The sequence below is a fragment of the Mollisia scopiformis genome (assembly GCF_001500285.1).
Source record: "Mollisia scopiformis unplaced genomic scaffold LY89scaffold_13, whole genome shotgun sequence".
NCBI classification, from domain to species: Eukaryota; Fungi; Ascomycota; class Leotiomycetes; order Helotiales; family Mollisiaceae; genus Mollisia; species Mollisia scopiformis.
Window position 1 is genome coordinate 974562 of NW_017263593.1, and position 18744 is coordinate 993305.

General features: G+C 47.2%; 9 protein-coding genes across 9 annotated transcripts; 4 read left to right on the plus strand and 5 right to left on the minus strand.

Annotated features, from left to right (window-relative positions):
• Nucleotides 1-295: 295 nt before the first annotated feature.
• On the minus strand, nucleotides 296-1559 carry LY89DRAFT_84502 (thiamine pyrophosphokinase). Its single transcript, XM_018223454.1, has one exon. It carries the CDS (start codon nucleotides 1292-1294, stop codon nucleotides 491-493), a length of 804 nt encoding a protein of 267 aa, XP_018070841.1. The 5' UTR covers nucleotides 1295-1559; the 3' UTR covers nucleotides 296-490.
• A 1-nt stretch (nucleotide 1560) lies between these two features.
• Nucleotides 1561-2962, plus strand: LY89DRAFT_84684 (uncharacterized protein). Its single transcript, XM_018223456.1, has 3 exons — nucleotides 1561-1982; nucleotides 2058-2445; nucleotides 2511-2962. Exons 1-3 carry the CDS (start codon nucleotides 1778-1780, stop codon nucleotides 2833-2835), a joined length of 918 nt encoding a protein of 305 aa, XP_018070842.1. The 5' UTR covers nucleotides 1561-1777; the 3' UTR covers nucleotides 2836-2962.
• Nucleotides 2963-3293: 331 nt separating this feature from the next.
• On the plus strand, nucleotides 3294-4526 carry LY89DRAFT_685444 (uncharacterized protein). The gene is made up of 4 exons (XM_018215086.1): nucleotides 3294-3322; nucleotides 3374-3458; nucleotides 3560-4005; nucleotides 4094-4526. The coding sequence occupies exons 2-4, from the start codon at nucleotides 3408-3410 to the stop codon at nucleotides 4128-4130; spliced, it is 534 nt and encodes a 177-aa protein (XP_018070843.1). The 5' UTR covers nucleotides 3294-3322; nucleotides 3374-3407; the 3' UTR covers nucleotides 4131-4526.
• Nucleotides 4527-4612: 86 nt separating this feature from the next.
• On the minus strand, nucleotides 4613-6145 carry LY89DRAFT_84513 (uncharacterized protein). The gene is made up of 5 exons (XM_018223455.1): nucleotides 5817-6145; nucleotides 5726-5762; nucleotides 5597-5664; nucleotides 5146-5522; nucleotides 4613-5097 (listed from the first exon to the last, which is right to left on the minus strand). Exons 1-5 carry the CDS (start codon nucleotides 5973-5975, stop codon nucleotides 4671-4673), a joined length of 1068 nt encoding a protein of 355 aa, XP_018070844.1. The 5' UTR covers nucleotides 5976-6145; the 3' UTR covers nucleotides 4613-4670.
• A 1249-nt stretch (nucleotides 6146-7394) lies between these two features.
• LY89DRAFT_707711 (alpha/beta-hydrolase) lies at nucleotides 7395-9652 on the minus strand (the record flags this gene model as incomplete). The annotated part of the gene is made up of 7 exons (XM_018217630.1): nucleotides 7395-7874; nucleotides 7970-8177; nucleotides 8228-8389; nucleotides 8440-8754; nucleotides 8806-9033; nucleotides 9093-9381; nucleotides 9477-9652. 7 exons carry the CDS (start codon nucleotides 9650-9652, stop codon nucleotides 7555-7557), a joined length of 1698 nt encoding a protein of 565 aa, XP_018070845.1. The 3' UTR covers nucleotides 7395-7554.
• A 547-nt stretch (nucleotides 9653-10199) lies between these two features.
• Nucleotides 10200-12076, minus strand: LY89DRAFT_586410 (choline transporter; the record flags this gene model as incomplete). Its single annotated transcript, XM_018209366.1, has 5 exons — nucleotides 10200-11045; nucleotides 11097-11229; nucleotides 11297-11543; nucleotides 11591-11723; nucleotides 11777-12076. The coding sequence occupies 5 exons, from the start codon at nucleotides 12074-12076 to the stop codon at nucleotides 10200-10202; spliced, it is 1659 nt and encodes a 552-aa protein (XP_018070846.1).
• Nucleotides 12077-12710: 634 nt separating this feature from the next.
• Nucleotides 12711-13825, minus strand: LY89DRAFT_685448 (putative acetyltransferase). The gene is made up of 2 exons (XM_018215087.1): nucleotides 12906-13825; nucleotides 12711-12850 (listed from the first exon to the last, which is right to left on the minus strand). The coding sequence occupies exon 1, from the start codon at nucleotides 13641-13643 to the stop codon at nucleotides 13083-13085; it is 561 nt and encodes a 186-aa protein (XP_018070847.1). The 5' UTR covers nucleotides 13644-13825; the 3' UTR covers nucleotides 12711-12850; nucleotides 12906-13082.
• Nucleotides 13826-14049: 224 nt separating this feature from the next.
• On the plus strand, nucleotides 14050-14655 carry LY89DRAFT_586365 (putative magnesium-dependent phosphatase P8B7.31; the record flags this gene model as incomplete). The annotated part of the gene is made up of 1 exon (XM_018209363.1): nucleotides 14050-14655. One exon carries the CDS (start codon nucleotides 14050-14052, stop codon nucleotides 14653-14655), a length of 606 nt encoding a protein of 201 aa, XP_018070848.1.
• A 231-nt stretch (nucleotides 14656-14886) lies between these two features.
• On the plus strand, nucleotides 14887-18692 carry LY89DRAFT_685449 (Rad4-domain-containing protein). The gene has a single exon (XM_018215088.1). The coding sequence runs from the start codon at nucleotides 14960-14962 to the stop codon at nucleotides 18443-18445; it is 3486 nt and encodes a 1161-aa protein (XP_018070849.1). The 5' UTR covers nucleotides 14887-14959; the 3' UTR covers nucleotides 18446-18692.
• Nucleotides 18693-18744: the final 52 nt, after the last annotated feature.

The following is an 18744-nucleotide window of genomic DNA, read 5'->3' on the forward strand; positions in this document are numbered from 1 at the left end:
ATTTCGAGGTCCCGAGTTTAAAAGTTCGAGTTGTCAGGTGCGTCATTTTCCTGCATATCAGATTCCGAGGCCTCGATTGTGGCTGCTTGGCATGGATGCTTGTCTTTGTGTCTAGCACGTGAGTGTGATTCTCAGATATTATAGGTGCTGTGCTTGCCTTTTAGCTATTGGGATTTGAAGACCATTTTTGCAATTATCAATGGGGGATGAGGCATAAGATGTAGTAAAGTACTGCCCATGGATTGGGAATGGACTTTCTGCTTCACTATCACGTGTGCCCAACAACTTCCAAGGTTGATTTGAGATCTGTAGGCTTTTCAGATTTCTTATTACTATGTTCTTAGACATCTGCTTATAGTATCAATAAGCTGTATTTTGAAGTTTTGTCCTTTACTTCGGCGACACCTAAAATAACATTTCCTCTCCTTGAACACTTCAGATCCAATCCGCACATCCAAGGTAGGTCCCCTCTGCTATTGATGTCAACATCTCAGTCACCTCCACCCGCGAAATTCAAATCAATAGTAAACAACACATCCTCATCCGTCTCAACCTTCACGGTCTCCTCCTTCACATGGTTACTCGTACTAACCAACCCCCCAAAAACCGTCTTCCAATCTTTGACATCCCACTCCAAACCTTGGGTAGAAATAACACTTTCTCCCTTCAACGGCAAGATCCCCACATGTTTCCCCAACCCCACCTCGCCCTTGCCTTCACCAGAACCAATCCCCTCCCACCTCTCCTTCGCCTTGATACCATGTTTCCCCTTCTTTAGAACAAACGTCACAGCCTCACTACTCAACAAATACATCCTCCCATCCTCATAAGTAACCGAATCTTGAAATAGATACAGATGATGCAAAACACTCAAGCCCTGATCTACCCTCCCGCCCAGACCGCCGAGGACAACGATATCGATGTCTTTCCGAGACGGCGAGGCGCGGATGTAATTCACTGCTTTCGTGAAATCGGTAGAATATTGGTCTGAGTCGTGCATTATTGGGATTCCTCTATCTTCCCAAAATGAGCGGACGGAGGGGAGGAGCGAGTCGAGGTCGCCTATTATGGCGTTGGTGGATAAGGTGGTGGAGTGTGCTTTGTTGAGGTCGTAGAGGCGGTTGGCTCCACCATCGGCCGCGATGACGAAGGTTGAATTGAGCCAGAGCTGGTGGTAGAGGTAGAGAGGGAGTTTGAGCTCTTGGTTGAGGATTATGATTGCAAGAGGCTTGTGGTGGATGGGGGCGGGGGAGAAGATGTCGAGGGGAGCCCAGGTTATTATTTTGGGGGCCATTGAGATAGGAATTCGTGGGTTCGAAAAAGAATGATGATAATCCAAAACTACCTCTCCGTACAGAATAGAAAGGCTGTAAAGCAAAGCATACAATGAAATGTGATTTATGATTTGAAGGTGGAAGAGAGGGAATTAGAGAACTATCTCAGCATCTTCAATCTATCCAGGCTCCTAAACTCCAAGAAGATACAAGAACAAGATTAGCAGATGAACATGTACAGAAAGCGTAAATCAAACAAGTGTCAGTGATTCATTCATGAAGCTCGTTTGTTCTTTGATAACGGAAGCCCCACTCAAGCCCCACTTCCTAGTTTTCGGTCACATGATTCATCCACCAGCCACATCTCCAAAAATTCCCGAAAACCGCGAAGAAGTTTTGTAAGCATCATCTCGACCACCAAGCTGTAATGATCACTCATCCTTTTTCCTTTGTCTCCTGACGACATTCCGCCATCTTCAATTCGTCTCTTTTGAGCTTGCAAAATGTTCAAAACCGCGTTACGAGGTACATTAGCCACTTCGGCTTCGAGGACGGTGTTGACGACAGCTGCACGAGTTGGTGGAAGAAGATTTGCTAGTTCGACAGTAGGAAAGAGGAGTTGGAAGAGTGGTGCTGCGAGGTGGGTAGCTGCTGGAGCGGGCGTGTGGTGGTATAATACGAGTGATGTTTTTGCGGAAGAGCCGGAAGGTTGGTATCCTGTTTGCTTGTTGCCGCAGTACATTAGATGAGAGTGTTGGGTGCTAATTGTTTCCCCCGGAGTAGCTGCGATTCAGCGGACAAACGAGTCTTTGCATCGAATTCAGGAATCGGATCAACCTACGGTAGACGCTATTGTAGAGGAGAAGCGTGCGAGAGCTGCTCAACGGGTAGCGGAAGATGAGAAACGACTGAAAGCTGCGGAATCTACTGTTGCTGTGGCAGAAGATGGCGAACTTCCAACCGAAGAAGGCGAGGATGGAATGGGAGGATTAGAAGAAGAGGCAGATCAACAAGGAGCTTTCAATCCGGAAACGGGTGAGATCAATTGGGATTGTCCTTGTCTTGGAGGTATGGCACATGGACCGTGTGGACCAGAATTCAAAGAGGCATTCAGCTGCTTTGTGTACTCGAAAGAGGAGCCGAAGGGGGTGGAGTGTATCGAGAAATTCAAGTAAGTCTGCCTATGGCGTTACGCAGTGGGTTACACGGTGCGGAACAATGCTAATCTCAAAATAGGGGCATGCAAGATTGCTTTAGACTACATCCCGAGATGTATGGAAGTGAATTAGAAGATGATGAGGACGAGGTCGAGGAAGAAATTAGAGCTCAGAAAAGCGAAAGGGACACTAAAGCTGGCGCTTCAACTCCCTCGAAACCGAAGGAGACAACTGAATCGGTACCAACACCAACTACCGAAGCTACTCCTCAACCTACAGAACCCAAGAAGACAGTCGAGGAATCACATAGAGATAGTTTGTCGACCACAGCAGAGACAGTACAAGCTAGTGATGAGGGTAGAGAGCTATTACCAAAGGCTGCTCACGATGCTACATCGAAATAGATTCGATGATTGCGTGTACAAGATGTATGATGTATCAAAGGCATAGGGGGGCGTTGAGATGTACAATAAAGGAAAGATCTCCCAAGCAGACATCTGCATGTTTCCAAGCTTAATGTGTCATAATGGAAGATGCGTGCCTGAATTAAGTGCTCATGAGCCAGGAACTTTAGGAACCCTAACGAAGCCGTACTAATCCTGTCGTTCTCCTCATCTATGCGTGCGTATGTAACAAAAAAAAAAAAATATCAATATGCATGATGCACATACTCTCCTTAAACATTCAGAACACATTTCTCCCTCCAAGCCAAGCTCGCAGAGACACTCTCCTTTTCGCATTGAGCCGCCTACGTCAACGCGATTTGGCGAGCAACCAACCCTGTTTTCCATCACATGCTCCCGGTCTTCAAGCTAAGGCACACGACTTCTCCCGCGAGACATCTCCAGACTTCCACCGCAAATCTCTCTCTTTCCTCAACCGCATTCTCTCGTGAGTTTTATTCTTCTATGACTTGTGGTGATTGATATTGAGATAGTCTAGTACCCCGCACCAGGCACCTCAAAGGAAAGCAAAGATGTCGTACGCAGCAGCAGCAGCTAAGGGCCCAAAGCAAACGGCTGAGGAGGTATGTATCTCCATCTTTACCTTAAAGACCTAGTGTGATCGACGATATCAAGGCTTCACCAAGCTCTGAGATAGCTAAAGCAGGCTAACATGCTCAAACAGAAACGCGCACCACCTCCCCCCGAAATCGAGCCAACGGAATCTCTCTCCTCCTCATCCTTAGTCGACGTCGACTCTAACTCAGTCCACACGGTCCCTTCAGACTTCGGATCTCAAGATATCCAGACTTCCACCCAACTCGACCGCCTGGAGCATGAAGCCCTAGCCGCCGAAGCTCGGGCCAAGGAGGAGATGTCTGCCGCTGCTTCCAAAGCCAAGAAAGAGGGCAAGGAAGCTAAGGAGAAGGCTAAGAAAGCTGCAGGATATGTGGACAGGAATAGCGATAACCCAGTCTTTATCGCCAATGCGGTCGCGGTCGTGGGGTTAAGTGCTGGACTAGGGTTTGGTGCTTATCGGAAATATGCTGCGGGAGAGTTGTCGTGGAAGGTTGTGGGTATTTGGACTGGTGTTGTTGGGCTGTTTGCCGCGGGTGATTACTATCTGAGCCAGTGAGTGTTGCTTGATACTTGTTTCCCAGTCCAGGTGGACTCCGTGGGTGCATAGAAAGCAGTCGGATGTGGACTAACATGCAAACAGATACATGCTCAAGAACAAGTACCCCCCGAAGAAGTAGACGACATCATTCCTCTTCTTTAAATCCTCACTGTAACGACCACGGAGGCAATGGCATCTTTCACATGGGTCATCTCGGCGCATCGTGGCGGCGGTCTCAGTCTACTCGATACTCCTTTCTGCAATTGTTTCCTCCTTCCTCTCCTGCGAAGTAACAACTCAGCTCTAGTCCCTTGTGTGGCGTGTATGATTTCTGGTTGATGAAGTAGAGATTTCATAATGAATCATGAAAATCAATCAACTATTGTCTCTATGCGTTGTGTCAAAAAAAGCGAACTATTGTCCTCTCAGGGTTGCATCTTGAGACTAACAGGGTCCGGACTTCGTACTGAAAACATATTTGACATTTTCATAGTTTACACCGCTAGTTCCCAGCATACATTACTTCCATTTCTCCATTTGACCTCCATTCCGCACTCTACATAGGCAAGTGACCATAACCTCATAAGCTCAAACACCATGGAGAGCCTCCCCGAACTTTTAGTTATAAACAAACCAAAACTCCAATGCCTCCCATACTCCCATACTCCCAAGCCTATTCTTACACCTCGACACTCATTGGACCAACTCCATCCCTCAACCCCTGCCTGCTCTCCGCCTCCCTACCCACACTCTCCCTCACCTCCCTCAGCCCCCAAACCTCGCGCTCACTCTCATCCATCATCTCAAACTTCCCGTCCTCCGAACTCGCCAGCGTCGTATCCATCCACTTTCCGGCAGAAAAACTCAACACGGTCCCATTACCACCACTCCTAATCTTCGGCGCCTCGCTCGATTTACGAGAAGACAGCATCCCAGGCAAAAGGCGAGAAACAAGGGGTTTCAGTACCGAAATCGAGGTGCAGATTATAGCCGTGTTGAGCTCGATCGAGGACCAGATCGCAGTTCCTGGATTATCCCATGTCATATCTTTGCTGACGGAGACTTCGTAAAGAGCGTGAAGGCGGCATATTGATGCTATGCATGCACTATTCTTGAATCAGTCTTGCTCTCTCATCTAAGGAAGTAGAACGTACAAAGCCCCTAGAGAAAGAACAAGCATCAAACCCGCTTTCTGTCTCTTTCCCAAGATCAACTCTCTTAGGATGAAAAACGGAAGAACGAGTAAGCATAGATCTTGGAAGATATTGATCCCGGCATTAGCGAACCATAATGCTGGTTCGTTGACGCATTTCCCTCCTGGGATGGTTTTGTCCCAGAAATAAGAAACCGGGAGACAGGTTAGGAGGCCGGTGAAGAAGGTCTCGATGCCGTAGGAGATGATGAGGATTAGTGTGAGGTGACAGAAGAGGCGGACGCGCGGAGAGATGCAGATTCGGAGGTATTGGAGCAGGATGGAGAGTTTGATGAAAAGCAGGGAGATGTTGTAGGTTAGGATGCTGGCGAAGAGAAACTGGTTGGTTTGTTAGAGCGGAGCTGGTTTGAGGAGTAGTGGTAGATGGAAAGATGCGAGGGAGAAAGAAGTACCTTGACTGAGTTGACGCCATCTTGAGGTGTGAGCGTTTGCATGTGTCTTCCCATGCCATTCTTGACTTCTGTATTTTCGAAAAAGGTTAGAAAAACGGGTCATAAAAAACAGGCCCAGGTATTACTCACGATAGCCCATGCAAACTGAGGTTGCAATAGAGAAGATCTGTAGACATATCAGATAGCCAAACAACCAAAGTTTATACATGACACAACTTACCAGTCCAACCACACTACAGTAGTCTTCAAGAGCAGCATTATGAATAATCTTGAACCGAGTGTATAACCTCAATGACAGACAAAAAGCCGCCAAGATCGGGAAAGCTATTACAATCCCCAGCACGTGAGGACCTTTATTCGCGTGAAGATCGTATGCCATAGTTCTCTATGCCCTGCTATGTTCTGATAGACAACAAGCAGAGATATAGAGAAAGCCGGGTAGTCTCCAACTTATTTTAGCAAAACGAGGAAAAGAGGATCATATAGCAGACTTATGATACGTGGATCCGGTTCAGAAAGCGGCAAGACGAGAGACAGCAAGAGTTGAGATTAAACGTCGTATCTAGGATTGTGTGTCTGAAGTTCGGGACCGAAAGACTTTAGGTTTGTGGGGTACGCAAGTAATAACAGGGACCGTATAAAATACTTCTCTTCATGTTGGAAATGAAGATCTTTCTCTTTACAGTGATTGTGACGACTAGGTACATAGGTACCTAGTGGTCAACCTGCATGAACTTTCATGGCAATGTTCAACACACCTTCATGTGTGTTGAGCGGATCAGTTCGGGGCTTGTACCGAAGTAGGGATTCGCTATGACTTGATCCGCGGCGGGAGGATGTGGTCCCTGTATCTCTTGAGTAACTTGGGGCGTGAGAAACCGGTTTGAAGGAAGCCATTGTTTTGACAAGCCGGGAGAGGCGATAAGGGACCAGATGACGGCGTTAGTGTCAAAGATAGTGAAGTGAAGGATCACTCAAACGAGTGACCCGGTCCCCGGGAGCCATCCAAGCTGTGCCGCCGCACCGGCTCATAGAGCGGCTTGTTCCTAGAAGTAGTGACCCGAAGCTGAGTCAGTCATAGAGCGCAACATAACTTCAGTTCCTCACAATCTTTCACTGTGAGATTTCTTATCTCGACAGCTGCAACCTTGTGTTCCATGACGTTGGTTTCTCAAAGACTCGTCCATGTGAACAATAAAGGTGGCTTGCATGAGTGCATCCTCTTCGTCTTCCACTTTTCTGATGTCAAAGCATCTGAGCGCATCGGTCATAACCGGGTTCCTGTGCCACCTCAAAAGCCACGAGCTGAGATCTGAAGATCAGATACTCAGAACGGCTGGTTCCGAAAGTCTTGGACACCAAGTCATTTGGCCAAGTTGCATGTACTAGCTGATCTTGGTCTGTGCAAAAATAATTGCGAATTCGCGGGGAAGAGACTTTGTGGTGTCTGTGCGCGGCACGTTTGACAGGTGACAAGTGACAGATGTGGAGGCGGCTTGGCTAGGAAATAGACGCAAAGCTTACTTTTATTCCCACCTCACGAACCTTCTAGTAAAACTTTCTGTAGACTTTGACCCTCTCCCGTGAACTCAATCGTTCTGGTTTCAAAACTCGAACGCCTTGGAGCGTTGTTGACAGTTGATCTTGAACACATGTGAAGTGATTTGAAGTGGACGCGGTTGGAACTAAGTTGGAACTGGGAACGCAGTTCTCGGAAGCAGGGCTCCGAGGACCCGCAGTATATTTATCCAGACGCATGAGCCAACCACCAGGTCCGGGTATATGAAACCTTATTATTGTTTGTAATATTGTAATAATATCAACTGCTGTGAATCTGGCAGCACATCCCAAGTTCTCAGATCTCGATTAATTGCATTTCGTCTTTTCATTGGCTCTCGCTTACGCCCCTTCGCTTATCAAGACCACCTTCTCGCTCTCGCCCTATCTGACCCTTTTCCTCACTCCGGCACACTAGCACTAATCTTTCTCCAGAAATCACATCTAGACCCTCTGCCATTCTCCCATGTGTAAGCATTAACCAACGTGATATTATTCACCAAACCAGGCCCGCTGTACTCAGTGAAATTCACACCATTGGTCGCGGCACTGAAAGCTACTCCTCCTGTTTCGTTCAGATTGATCATGTTTGGTGAAGCTTTAGAGTAAGACGGCCAATTGGATGCGGCGTTCGAAGCTGAGGGAGAAGGAGAAGAGGCACCATTGGCGATAAGATTCGGAAGTGAGGGATTGTTTGTTGTTATGAAATTACCCCAGATAGCTATTTCAGTTAGTTTTATTCAGGGGTTCTAACCCAGAAAGTGTGCATTGTATTGAGACAAATAGAACAAATGGTTTAATGGAAGAGATGCTCACTCATGAAAGCTTTCTCGAAATCAGATCCCTGATTCGGAGAAGCAGGCCCGAAGTATCCCGAGACGTCACTTCCGTGCAAAGGTGCGGGGACGGAATAATGATATTTGAACCCTTGCTTTGCGTCCGAAGAAGATGCATTAGAACCTGACGAATACGCTTCCGCCAGCCAATGACTAGGGCAGACGAATGTCGTCTCGCCATAAATGTCCTGTCGCAGATGTAAGCTTTGACCTTCATGGTTCATTGGAGAGAAATTACATCAGCTTTGGTTTGGGAATCGGAAGTGTAGTTGTATTGTGCGATAAGTGCTGTGACATCGTTGTTTGTGAAAAGGGGAAAGAGGAGATGTATCCATTGCGCCAAAGCACTCTCCGTAGTAATACTTCGAGGTACGAAGAGAAAGCCTTCGAGACCATTGTTCTATCATGCGCTGTCAACATCTGGAGATACACTTCACGAGAAACTCTTACCCCACTCAGAAACCTCTGTCCATTTACTTGTTTTCGGAGTAATTGCTGACTTGGCACGTCCTGCACGTAGATCCCATCTGTAATTGGAACGAAGGCCCACGTTCCGTATACTCCAGACGCAGACACGTTGAAAGAAGCCATCTGAAGAGTATCCGTGTCTTTTGCGACTAGACAGTCGAAGATAGTCTGCGAAGTACCTCCATAAGCTGCTGAAGCCGAACATCCCGCCTGAGACGCAAAGGCATAATAGCTTTGAGAGGGCTGCCAATCCTTGTATTCGTATTGCTCGGGAAGGTATGGCGATGCTGCAATTGACTGAGAATTTCAGCTTCTCAATTTTGTCAATCATTGAACAGTGGTTCTTACATTGATGAAAAGAGAAGTCCCAAGTGTGCCATTGTAGGCCATAGCATGTAGCATCACTGACCCCGCCCCAGCAGACTCTCCCGAGATAGTCACCCGCTTCGGATCTCCGCCGAAAAGATGAATATAATCTTGCACCCATTGCAAAGCGGCATGTTGGTCGAGGATACCTGCATTGACAACTCCTTTTCTGTACACTTCATTGGAGGCAAGGAATCCAAATGCACCAAGCTTCAACCGAAATCAGCAAGTCAACTCGAGCATTCAAACACACAAGAATGGAAGTGTACCCGATACTGAATGGCAACGCCAATGAAGGAATTATTATTCGTATTGATGATAGCACTTAAATCCTGCTGGCCATTTCCAGCTCCGTATCCACCACCATGAATCCATACCAGGACTGGTAATTTCGAGGAGTTTGTGGGAGCGTAGACGTTGAGAAAGAGACAGTCTTCATCACCCAAACCTCCTGGATTGGCGGCCAAAGGTTCCAGACTAAACATGCTCTGAGGACAAGCAGGCGCAAACGAAGTAGCTAGCACAACTGCTGTCTTGTTTACAACAGGTGCTTTCGGCCTGTCATCTCAGAGACCCAATTGGAGGAGCTGCATAACGAATGCTACGAGATTCTGCATTAGTGATGATCTGGAAGAAGGATTGAGGTAAAATACCCTTTGAAGATGTTCAGACCGAGGGAGGCATTTGATACACCGCTGTAAACAGTATATCCAAGGTCAACTTGTGGTCCAGTCGAGCTATTGACAGCACGAGCATGCCCAGAAAATGCTCCAAGACTAAGACTTGCAGTCCAGAGCCAGACACCGGTGATCGTGACGCCTAGACGCATCGTTAGTACTCAATTGACAGAAAAAAAAGGAGCTCGTTCTAACAATTGAGAATACTCCATCAGTCCGGTGAAATATTTCATTGATTAAGAAGTATAATACCATGGAATAATCATTGCGTCATAAGATACCATCAGCCTATAAATAAATTGTTGCCGTCAGGCACAGCAGAGATTGGGATAGATCCAATTGGTGATCCGTTCTATTGAATGCAGAGTAAATATGAGGGACGGCTCGTTAACGTCCACCTCAGCGGCTTCGGTTTGTACGATAGGCGAATGTGAGTATTCGCTGGTCTGGATAAATTCGGATATGCTGGCAAAAGACAGATGCCGGCAATCGGCTGCCCTTGCAGCTAGTCTCGCTTCCAACGAGGAGTTCTCGGCTCAGTTGCATTTGACGGCTACCGTAAGATTGATAGGATTGGTAGATATCGTCTTGCGAGTGAAGGGGGATGCTTCGTCCAGCTTGCACGTACTGTTGGTTGTGATCATGTTGCGATTGTCGACTTTTGTATATATGCTTCTTAAACTTAAAAATCACAAATCTCTAACTTAACTTCTCAGAATCCGTACTCTCGCCCACAACCCCACCACTCGAGATATGCGGCTCATCTACATGCACCATAGCCTTCGGTCCAATATATCCCCTCCTCCCCTTAACCAGCCACCAGAACCCCGCAACAAGAGTGATCGTCCCCGTAATCAAACAGGCATAATTCATGTTCGCAGCCGTAACCGGCATCGAATAAGGAAAGCAATAAATAACCACAAACACAATGATGTAAACACAACTAATTCCATTAATGACATGTCCCGTCAAATGTCCCATTTGAAACCAGCCTGGTCTCATCCCATTTGCATTTCCAGTTGATTTGGAAGACTGGGAGAATCTACCAGTGAGCATGAAAGGCAGGATAGAAGCCAGATACGATATAGTAGAAAGGACGACGAAGGAGCCGACAAAAGCGTTGAATGCTGTCGAGGAACCGACATATATCGCTCCCAATACAGTAGAGAAACAACCGCAGAAGAGCGTAGCGTTGAATGGGTTCTTGAATCTCCTCGAAACATGTCCAAACGTCCCCGAAAATGGAACTGCTCCATCCCTAGCAATAGTCCAGAGACACCTTCCGGCTGTGATATAGGTCCCAACACAACAGCAAAAGACCGGCACGAAGATAATGAATAGTAATCCCATCGTGCCAGCGTTACTTTGTGTAGCTTGGGCGTATATTGTAGCTAACGGGAAATAGGGAGCAGCCAAGATATCGTCGATGGATGAAATGGAGTAGAAGATGGCGATCATGTAGAAGAAGGCTGTGAGGAAGCCGATGATCATTTGAGCGCCAATAGCAAGAGGGATGTTTCGTTTTGGATGTGGAATCTCCTCCGCCTTAAGCAACGAATTAGCAGTGTATCAGATCAAAGGCACGAATAAGCTTACCAAGTGAGAGACACAGTCAGGCGTTCCAACCGAATAGGCGCCATTGAGCATGCCGGCTAGGAAGACAAACCCATTGCTTGCATAGCCGGTTTGGTTGGACCAGTCTGCCCAAACAAAGGACGAAGATGCGTATCTAGTCAGAATCAGTATTTAAAGACTCTAATTGCTTTTTGCAGTGTGGTTTAGCAGAATTTGCTTACTCTGATCCCGTAACGTGCGGCATAGTCGCGCAGACCATAATAGTGATAAAAACACCAGCAAGAATGAAGAACAACCCAATCGTGTTGATCATCGGAAGTGCTCTATTGGCAAACAGCACCACAGAGCAACACATCCAAGTGATAATCAGATACCCGATGAAAACGTGCCAGCGTTGTGGAGAGTAATCCGGATGGTAGATGCCATACATAGCAACAGCTATCTGACCACAGATACTAGCCATTGAGGCTGGGAACATCAGTCGAGACCCCATAGCTGCGGGACACGGGACTCACCACTTCCCATCATCCAAGCAAACGTATTCCACCATCCAGCGAACCACCCACATATTGGTCCATACTTTGGACCCGGAGTAATTGAGGCCCAGTGATATACACCAGCACTGCTTGGCATCGATGAAGCAAGTTCCTGTTCAACAAGTCAGACTTCAACCTATCTGCCTCATAGCATACCCCACTTACGGCAATTGATGCAGCAACAAGCCAGTAGAAGATTGACACAGCAATAAATTCATACAGAACGCCTGGAGGTCCTCCATTGTAAATTGCCACCACGATTGAGCCTCCAAGAGCTGCCCATGTATTTCCCGTGACGATACCTACGGAACAGACGGAAAGCAGAGAGAAATTGCGTTCTAATTCTTGAACATGGCCTGTCTCGTTGATTTCCTCTAATTGAGGATCGTGATCTGGATTTGATGTTGGGGCTTTCTCGGAGTATGAAGGAGTTGATTGACTCTCAGATGCTAGTTGAGTAGCCATGACAGAGTCTCAATGTTGTTGATCAAAAGAGGATGAAAGTCATGAAATTGGCCACATTACATTTGAGACGCAAGTTGAAGTCAAGCAGCGCGAGGAAGAATATGCGAAATGGAAATCTTGTTCCGATTACATCAGAAAGAGAAATTGTGATTTTGGATTGTCACTTATCTCAGAGCACTAGCTGCTTCATGCATGATGATAGTGAGATGCCATTCGAACAGGGTTTTGTACGATGCACGCGGCAGTAGTTGTTCTTGGGTTGTTCTTTTGAGCGATAGCTATGCGATGCTACTGGGCACTTACTTGCCTCTGGCAATCCTTGGCCGGCTAGATATCTCCGCTATCGTACATAACAGTCGACCTCTGTTGCTTGCAGATATGCCGAGGTGAGTTCGAGTTTGAGCAATCGGACGAGGTTAATGCAAAGATCAACAAGCGCCGGTAATGAAAGCGCGAGATACAGGGATGATGCCCCGGAATTGATAAGGCGCAAAGTGTCATTGTGTCAAAAGTCCTTACATAATTGCGCCATAATATTAATATTCATACATCTTCGTTCTTCTGTCCGTTTAGCAATAATTCTCTTCGAATCCTGTTGACGATATTGCCACGCCATCATCACAGAGATGTTCGATGTCGCCCGACAATCGAAAACCAATCGCAATCGTCCGAGCCTTCCCCCAGATACTTTCAACTGTATCCCTCCCTCCTAAATATGTCGAAAGAGCTGAGACAACAGCCTCGTGAAGGAGAGAGAAATAGGGATACATGACTGTCTTGAAACTCTCAGCAATATGTCCAAAGTATACGCTCAACTGATGCAATATAGCTCTGCCGAAAGCAAGACACGGAAATCTCAGTGCTTGCTTTTTCTGGCCATGGCAGATCGTGCCGTCCCGAAGTCTTCGATTGTCGGTTGTGTGGCTTTTATTTGTCTGGGGAACAGTTTCTTTTTCGTCGTATCATCATGCCCAAGAAGTTGGGTTTCAAGGGAGGAAATTCGAAATTAGAGGATTTTTCTCATAACGCATCGGTTCCTGATATCCAGACCATGTCGTGCTTCCTCTTCGAGTATGTCCTCGTAGCTTTTTCCTGCGTCCCAAGATTTTACCTCCGCGAATCCCATTCTGGAATACCAAGGTGCATTCCATGGCAGATCTCGATATGTCGTCAAAGTGATGGTTTTGTATCCTTCTGCTCTGATTTGGTCTACCATTGTCGCCATCAAAGCCTTTCCTATGCCTCTCCCTTGATATGATCTCGCGACCGACACTTCGATAATGTGGAAATTGCCCTCAAGGTATTGGCCTCCGAGGAAACCAATAGGCTGGTCGAATTTGTCTACTGCGATCCAGAGGTGACCTGAATTTGCCATCGAAGCAAGCAAGTATGGGTCTACTGTTGGTTGATCGAGAAGGAATCCAAGGTTGACTGTGAGGAAGACTTCTGCTGCAGAACGTTCGACTTTCTCTAGTAAGGGAATATCTGAAGATCGTGGAGAGCGGATGTAATAACTTTCGGGGGCATATTCGAGAGACTCTTTTCGTTGCACCTCCGCTGCAGCCATTGCAAGGATATCTAATGAATGCATCATGGATGTCCGGAATGTGTTTGCAGCTTGAGAATATGGATGTCTGACCTTCACAATAAAGCTTAGAGAGTGCAAAGTCAAAGTAGAGACGAACAGAGAGGAATAGAGATGGCAGTGGCTGTGAGATGTAAGACGAAACTGTGACTGTTCGGGAAGAAGAAATTTGTTCTCTTAATTTGGAACACAGGGATTAAGCTTAAAAATGCATTTGGCTTCCATCCATCGTGACGTCGCATCCCTGTACTCGGCATTGCACCAGGACCCCTCAAAACCTCCAGCACAAGATCAATTCAGGATTTCTCAAACTCGCTCTCAAGTCTTCACCGCGACACGAGTCAATCTGCTGCTTTTGATATATCTTCTTGCGATCATGGTCAAGAAAATGGGGCAAGGGGCTGCACCCGCAGAATCGACACTCGCGCCTCCAGAAACTTTCACAGATGGCGCTCTTCCCAAGATGATAGTCTTTGATCTAGATTATACACTGTGGCCCTTCTGGGTCGATACACACGTTACTCCTCCTCTCAAAGCCTCTGCCGCTCACGACTCTGCGAAAGACCGATATGGCGAAAACTTTGCCTTCTACTCCGACGTCCCCTCGATTCTTTACAATCTCCGTGAACGAGGCATCAAAGTCGGTGCTGCATCTCGAACATCAGCTCCTGACCTCGGTCGAGAAATGCTGCGACTATTGCATATACAAGAGGGCTCGGAAGGCAAGAAGAGGAAAGCGATCGAATACTTTGACCACCTGGAAATATATCCTGGCTCGAAGATTACGCACTTCACAAAGTTACAGAGAGCGACGGGCTTTAGATATGAGGAAATGCTTTTCTTTGATGACGAAGCTCGAAACAGGAATGTGGAGAGTTTGGGAGTTACCATGTACCTGGTCAGGGATGGAGTTACAAGGCAAGAGATCGATAATGGAATCAGACAATGGAGAAAGAGGCATGGGCACGATAGTGGAAGATCTGCCAGTGATTGAGGGGTAGATATTATAGGGTAGAGAGATAGAGCATTGGACGGCGTTCAGATATACCAGGAAATATGGGAATTATATTGATAGACAGACGACTCGCGAAGGCAAATGAATACATGAAGCAAAACTTTGATACTGATATTGATATTCCACAAAAGGACCCCTGTAGATTTGTACCTGAGCTAGAGCCTGTGATGACCTCACGAGAGGCTGCGTTCCAAAAAGTTCCCCATCCAAAACGCGACGTGAAGAAATACCAAATCGCGACACACAGCATCTGCCAGACCGGATACTGGGGATATGTATTAACATGCCTCCATTCCTGCCTCGAAAGCGTCTGCGATCGCCGACGCCTGAGCCAGGACCTTCGCGGCCTGCTCCAGCCAAAAGCAAGGGCAAAGGCAAAGCCGTGACAACCACCCCCAGGAAGCCTACGCTCTTTGATGACCTGGACGCCGGAACGGGCACCAGGCGCTCTGCGGAACATGGCAAAGCTATGCTGGAAAAACTGGCTGCTACGAGTGACGACGAGAGCTCGCTTTCCTCACTGTCTGACGAGGAATTTGAAGATGTGCCGAATGCAAAACGACAGAAGATCTCTGCGGCAGAGGAAGACGATGATGAGGATGAAGACATAGAATTTGAGGATGTGGATACGAACGTTGCCCCTGGAGCATCTGCGAATATTTCTACGGGTGATCTGGAGTTGACGTTGACGAAGGATACAAGGATTTCCATTACAAATCCATTTGGGACGAAGAAGGGACCAAGCAAGATCGAGAGGGGCATTAGAGTTGACACGCATAAGATGCACGTCCAGTTTTTAATGTGGCACAATGCCGTTCGGAACGGATGGTGCTGTGATAAAGAAGTGCAAGAGATTCTAGTCAAGCAGTTGCCCAAAACTCTACTGGAAGCAGTTGAGAAGTGGAAACGAGATAGCGGATTGGAAGTAAAGGAGGATAGAGAGGATGGAATCCCTAAGGGAAAAGGGAAAGGCAAGGGCAAGACGAAGGATACGAAGACTACGAAGGGAGAGCAGGCAAATTCGAGACGTCAGAGTGATTGGGCTGCATCAGCACGGCCTACAGCTGAGGGGCAAGTCAATATGAGTGCTGGCGATCCATTATTCAATCTGCTCGAGAAGCTCAGGAGATATTGGAAAAGTCAGTTTCGGATCACGGCTCCGGGTCTGAGAAAGTTGGGATACATGTCTCTGCAACGGTTAGACAAGGCATCCAAGACTTTTAAAGAGAACTACGATCCGGAACGGCATGGCGAACGGATAAGAAATATCAAAGAGTTCCGGGCATGTGCTCAGATTATGGAGGGCAGTCGGGATGTCGGCGCACAGCTGTTCACTGCTCTGCTACGAGTTCTTGGTCTAGAAACGAGACTGGTTGCAAGTCTTCAACCTGCAGGCTTTGGTTGGAGTGCAAGCGAGGAAGCCTCAAAAAGTAATCCTCGAAGATTAAAGAAGTCAAATGCAGCTGATGATTCTTCTGATGAAGAGACGAGCGCTGAGGAGGAGGAAGTACAGCCTTTACCGCAGCCTATATCGAAGCCAGCAAAGAAGGCCAAAGCTCCAACCAAATCCAAAGCCAAGACTATTCCTAAGCCATTAGATTTAGATGAAGAGGCGAGTTTTGTCGAGGAAGAAGAAGCACCGGTCCCTAAGTCAGTGAGAAAGGGCAAAACTGCGGGCAAATCTGCTTCGAAACCTTCTAGACGTACTTCGAGGGGAAATGGTCTCAAGAATGCCCCAATAGACTTATCTGACTCTGAAGCCGCTGTTGATGAGGAAGATGATGATTCTGTGATTGACATCACGCCTGCGAAGCAAGTCCGTGCAACCTCATTATCTTATGATAAGGATCTTCCATTCCCTCATTACTGGAGCGAGGTTTTATCTCCTGTGACGAATACATATACGCCAGTCGATGCGGTTGTTCTACATCTTGTGGGAACTGGCAGAGAGACCATTGAGAAATTTGAGACCAGAGGAGTGGCAGCGGATAAAGGGAAACAGGTCACGGCATACATCATTGGTCACTCTTCTGATGGTACTGCCAAAGATGTCACAACTCGGTACTTGAAGAAACATGTATGGCCAGGTCGAACCAAGGGATATAGATATCCTGCCGAGAAGATAGCTATACGCAATCGACACGGCAAGATCAAGCGATATGAGGAATACGACTGGTTCAAAACTGTTATGAGCAGCTATGTCCGTGGCACAAGAAAGTGTCCTCGTACAGATATCGACGATTATGAAGAAGCTACTGACCTCAAGCGTGTAAAGCCAGAAAAGAAAGAGGTCGAAGAAGGCAAAGAGACTTTGCAATACTACAAATCCTCTCCTGAATTTGTCCTCGAAAGACATTTCAAGAGAGAAGAAGCTTTGGTGCCTACTGCAAAACACGTCAAGATGTTCACAATCAAGGGCAAGGGTGAAGTCACGACTGATGAGAAGGTTTACTTGAGAAAAGATGTTGTCAATTGCAAGAGTATCGAGACTTGGCACAAAGAAGGTCGGGCTCCCAAAGATGGCGAAGAACCGCTGAAGCGTGTTCCCTATCGAGCTGCAACGACCAACCGCAGACGTGAGCTTGCCGAAGCCGAGAATGCCAGTGGTGAGAAGGTACTCCAGGGCTTGTATAGCTGGGACCAAACGGATTGGATCATTCCTCCACCGATTGAGAATGGTATCATTCCAAAGAACAACTTTGGCAACATCGATCTTTACGTCGACAGTATGCTCCCCGAAGGAGCTGTACACTTACCCATGCGAGGTACTGTCAAAATCTGTAAGCGTCTAGGTATCGATTATGCCGAAGCAGTCACTGGTTTCGAGTTCGGTCACAGGATGGCTGTTCCTGTCATCACAGGAGTCGTAGTAGCTGAAGAGCACTACGAGACTATGATGGACGAGTGGCACAAAGACGAGGCAGAACGAGTCAGAAAAGAAGACGAGAAGCGTCGCAAGGCAGCTCTTGGCCTGTGGAGAAAGATGCTGATGGGTCTTCGTATCATTGAGAGGTTCAAAGAGGAGCGTGGTGATGGCGATGATGACACAGATGTACTCAATCCCTTCGCGAATAAGAAGAAGAGGACAGAAGACGCCGAGGCAGAAGCTCAGAAGAAGATCATGGATCAGCGTGATGAGGAAATGGCTGGCGGCTTCCTGCCAGAAGGATTCGAGACTGAAGAACCTGAAGAGCGTCATCCGTCCTTCTTCCCAGTTGTTCAAGAGCATGATGATGAGGAGGAGGAAGGCGGAGGGTTTGTGGTCGAAGGCCATGATGAACCTTCGACGACAGGCAATGCTCAGGCATATGCTACACCGCAGTCACTAGAACCTATCACGAAGAATGGCGTAGCTGATGCTTCTGAAGAAGATGTTGAAATGCAGGATCCAGAATCCGAAGTCGAAGCTCCTGCACCGAAGAAACGCGGTAGACCTCCTGGGTCTTCAGCAGCGAAGCCTAAAGCTAAAACGCCTGCCAAGCGAGTACCGAAGCCAAAGACACCAACATCGAAGAAAGCCTCCAAGAGCAAATCGAGAATCCAGGACAGCGAGCAAGATGACGATGACGAGTCCACTCTCTCAGATTTAGACTCAGAAATTGAAGAGCCTCCCAAGAAAACACCGGCCAAACGAGCTTCAGGTCGACAAGCTAGGACTACAGTAGACAGCTTAAGGAAGACTCTGAAGAGAGGTGCGGCGAGGAAGAGTGAGACTGCTTTGCGAAGTCATTACTTCGAGCACAGTGACGAGGAAATGGATGATGAGTAGATGATTGCGTTGTTTTAGTAGGGATTAGGGGCGGTGGCTTGAGCTTGGCGTTTGTGGATGTCTGAATTTAGGACGGATCCGGACATCTAGATGGGATTTCAAGAGCATGTCGTATAGTACTTCGCCAGTGGCTGTTTGTACAAAGTGTACAGTGCATGAGTATTTGATATTCCAAGCTGTGATTTATTGATGTCTTAAAGTGAGAAACATTTCAATCTCCTTGCTGTTGCGGAATTTATAAGTCCAGGTAGGTCAAGCATTTGACCCTTCGAATAAAAGAACTTATTTTGGACATTATG

Coding starts and splice junctions, on each gene's coding strand:
- LY89DRAFT_685448 (XM_018215087.1), bottom strand. CDS start 13,643: ATGGCTGCAGCGGAGGTGCAACGAAAAGAGTCTCTCGAATATGCCCCC.
- LY89DRAFT_685444 (XM_018215086.1), top strand. CDS start 3,408: ATGTCGTACGCAGCAGCAGCAGCTAAGGGCCCAAAGCAAACGGCTGAG. Junction 3,459..3,559: donor CAAAGCAAACGGCTGAGGAG/GTATGTATCTCC, acceptor ATGCTCAAACAG/AAACGCGCACCACCTCCCCC. Junction 4,006..4,093: donor GGTGATTACTATCTGAGCCA/GTGAGTGTTGCT, acceptor ACATGCAAACAG/ATACATGCTCAAGAACAAGT.
- LY89DRAFT_84684 (XM_018223456.1), top strand. CDS start 1,778: ATGTTCAAAACCGCGTTACGAGGTACATTAGCCACTTCGGCTTCGAGG. Junction 1,983..2,057: donor TTTTGCGGAAGAGCCGGAAG/GTTGGTATCCTG, acceptor CCCCCGGAGTAG/CTGCGATTCAGCGGACAAAC. Junction 2,446..2,510: donor GAGTGTATCGAGAAATTCAA/GTAAGTCTGCCT, acceptor ATCTCAAAATAG/GGGCATGCAAGATTGCTTTA.
- LY89DRAFT_685449 (XM_018215088.1), top strand. CDS start 14,960: ATGCCTCCATTCCTGCCTCGAAAGCGTCTGCGATCGCCGACGCCTGAG.
- LY89DRAFT_84513 (XM_018223455.1), bottom strand. CDS start 5,975: ATGGCATACGATCTTCACGCGAATAAAGGTCCTCACGTGCTGGGGATT. Junction 5,523..5,596: donor ATGGCGTCAACTCAGTCAAG/GTACTTCTTTCT, acceptor CAAACCAACCAG/TTTCTCTTCGCCAGCATCCT. Junction 5,098..5,145: donor GTTCTTTCTCTAGGGGCTTT/GTACGTTCTACT, acceptor ATTCAAGAATAG/TGCATGCATAGCATCAATAT.
- LY89DRAFT_84502 (XM_018223454.1), bottom strand. CDS start 1,294: ATGGCCCCCAAAATAATAACCTGGGCTCCCCTCGACATCTTCTCCCCC.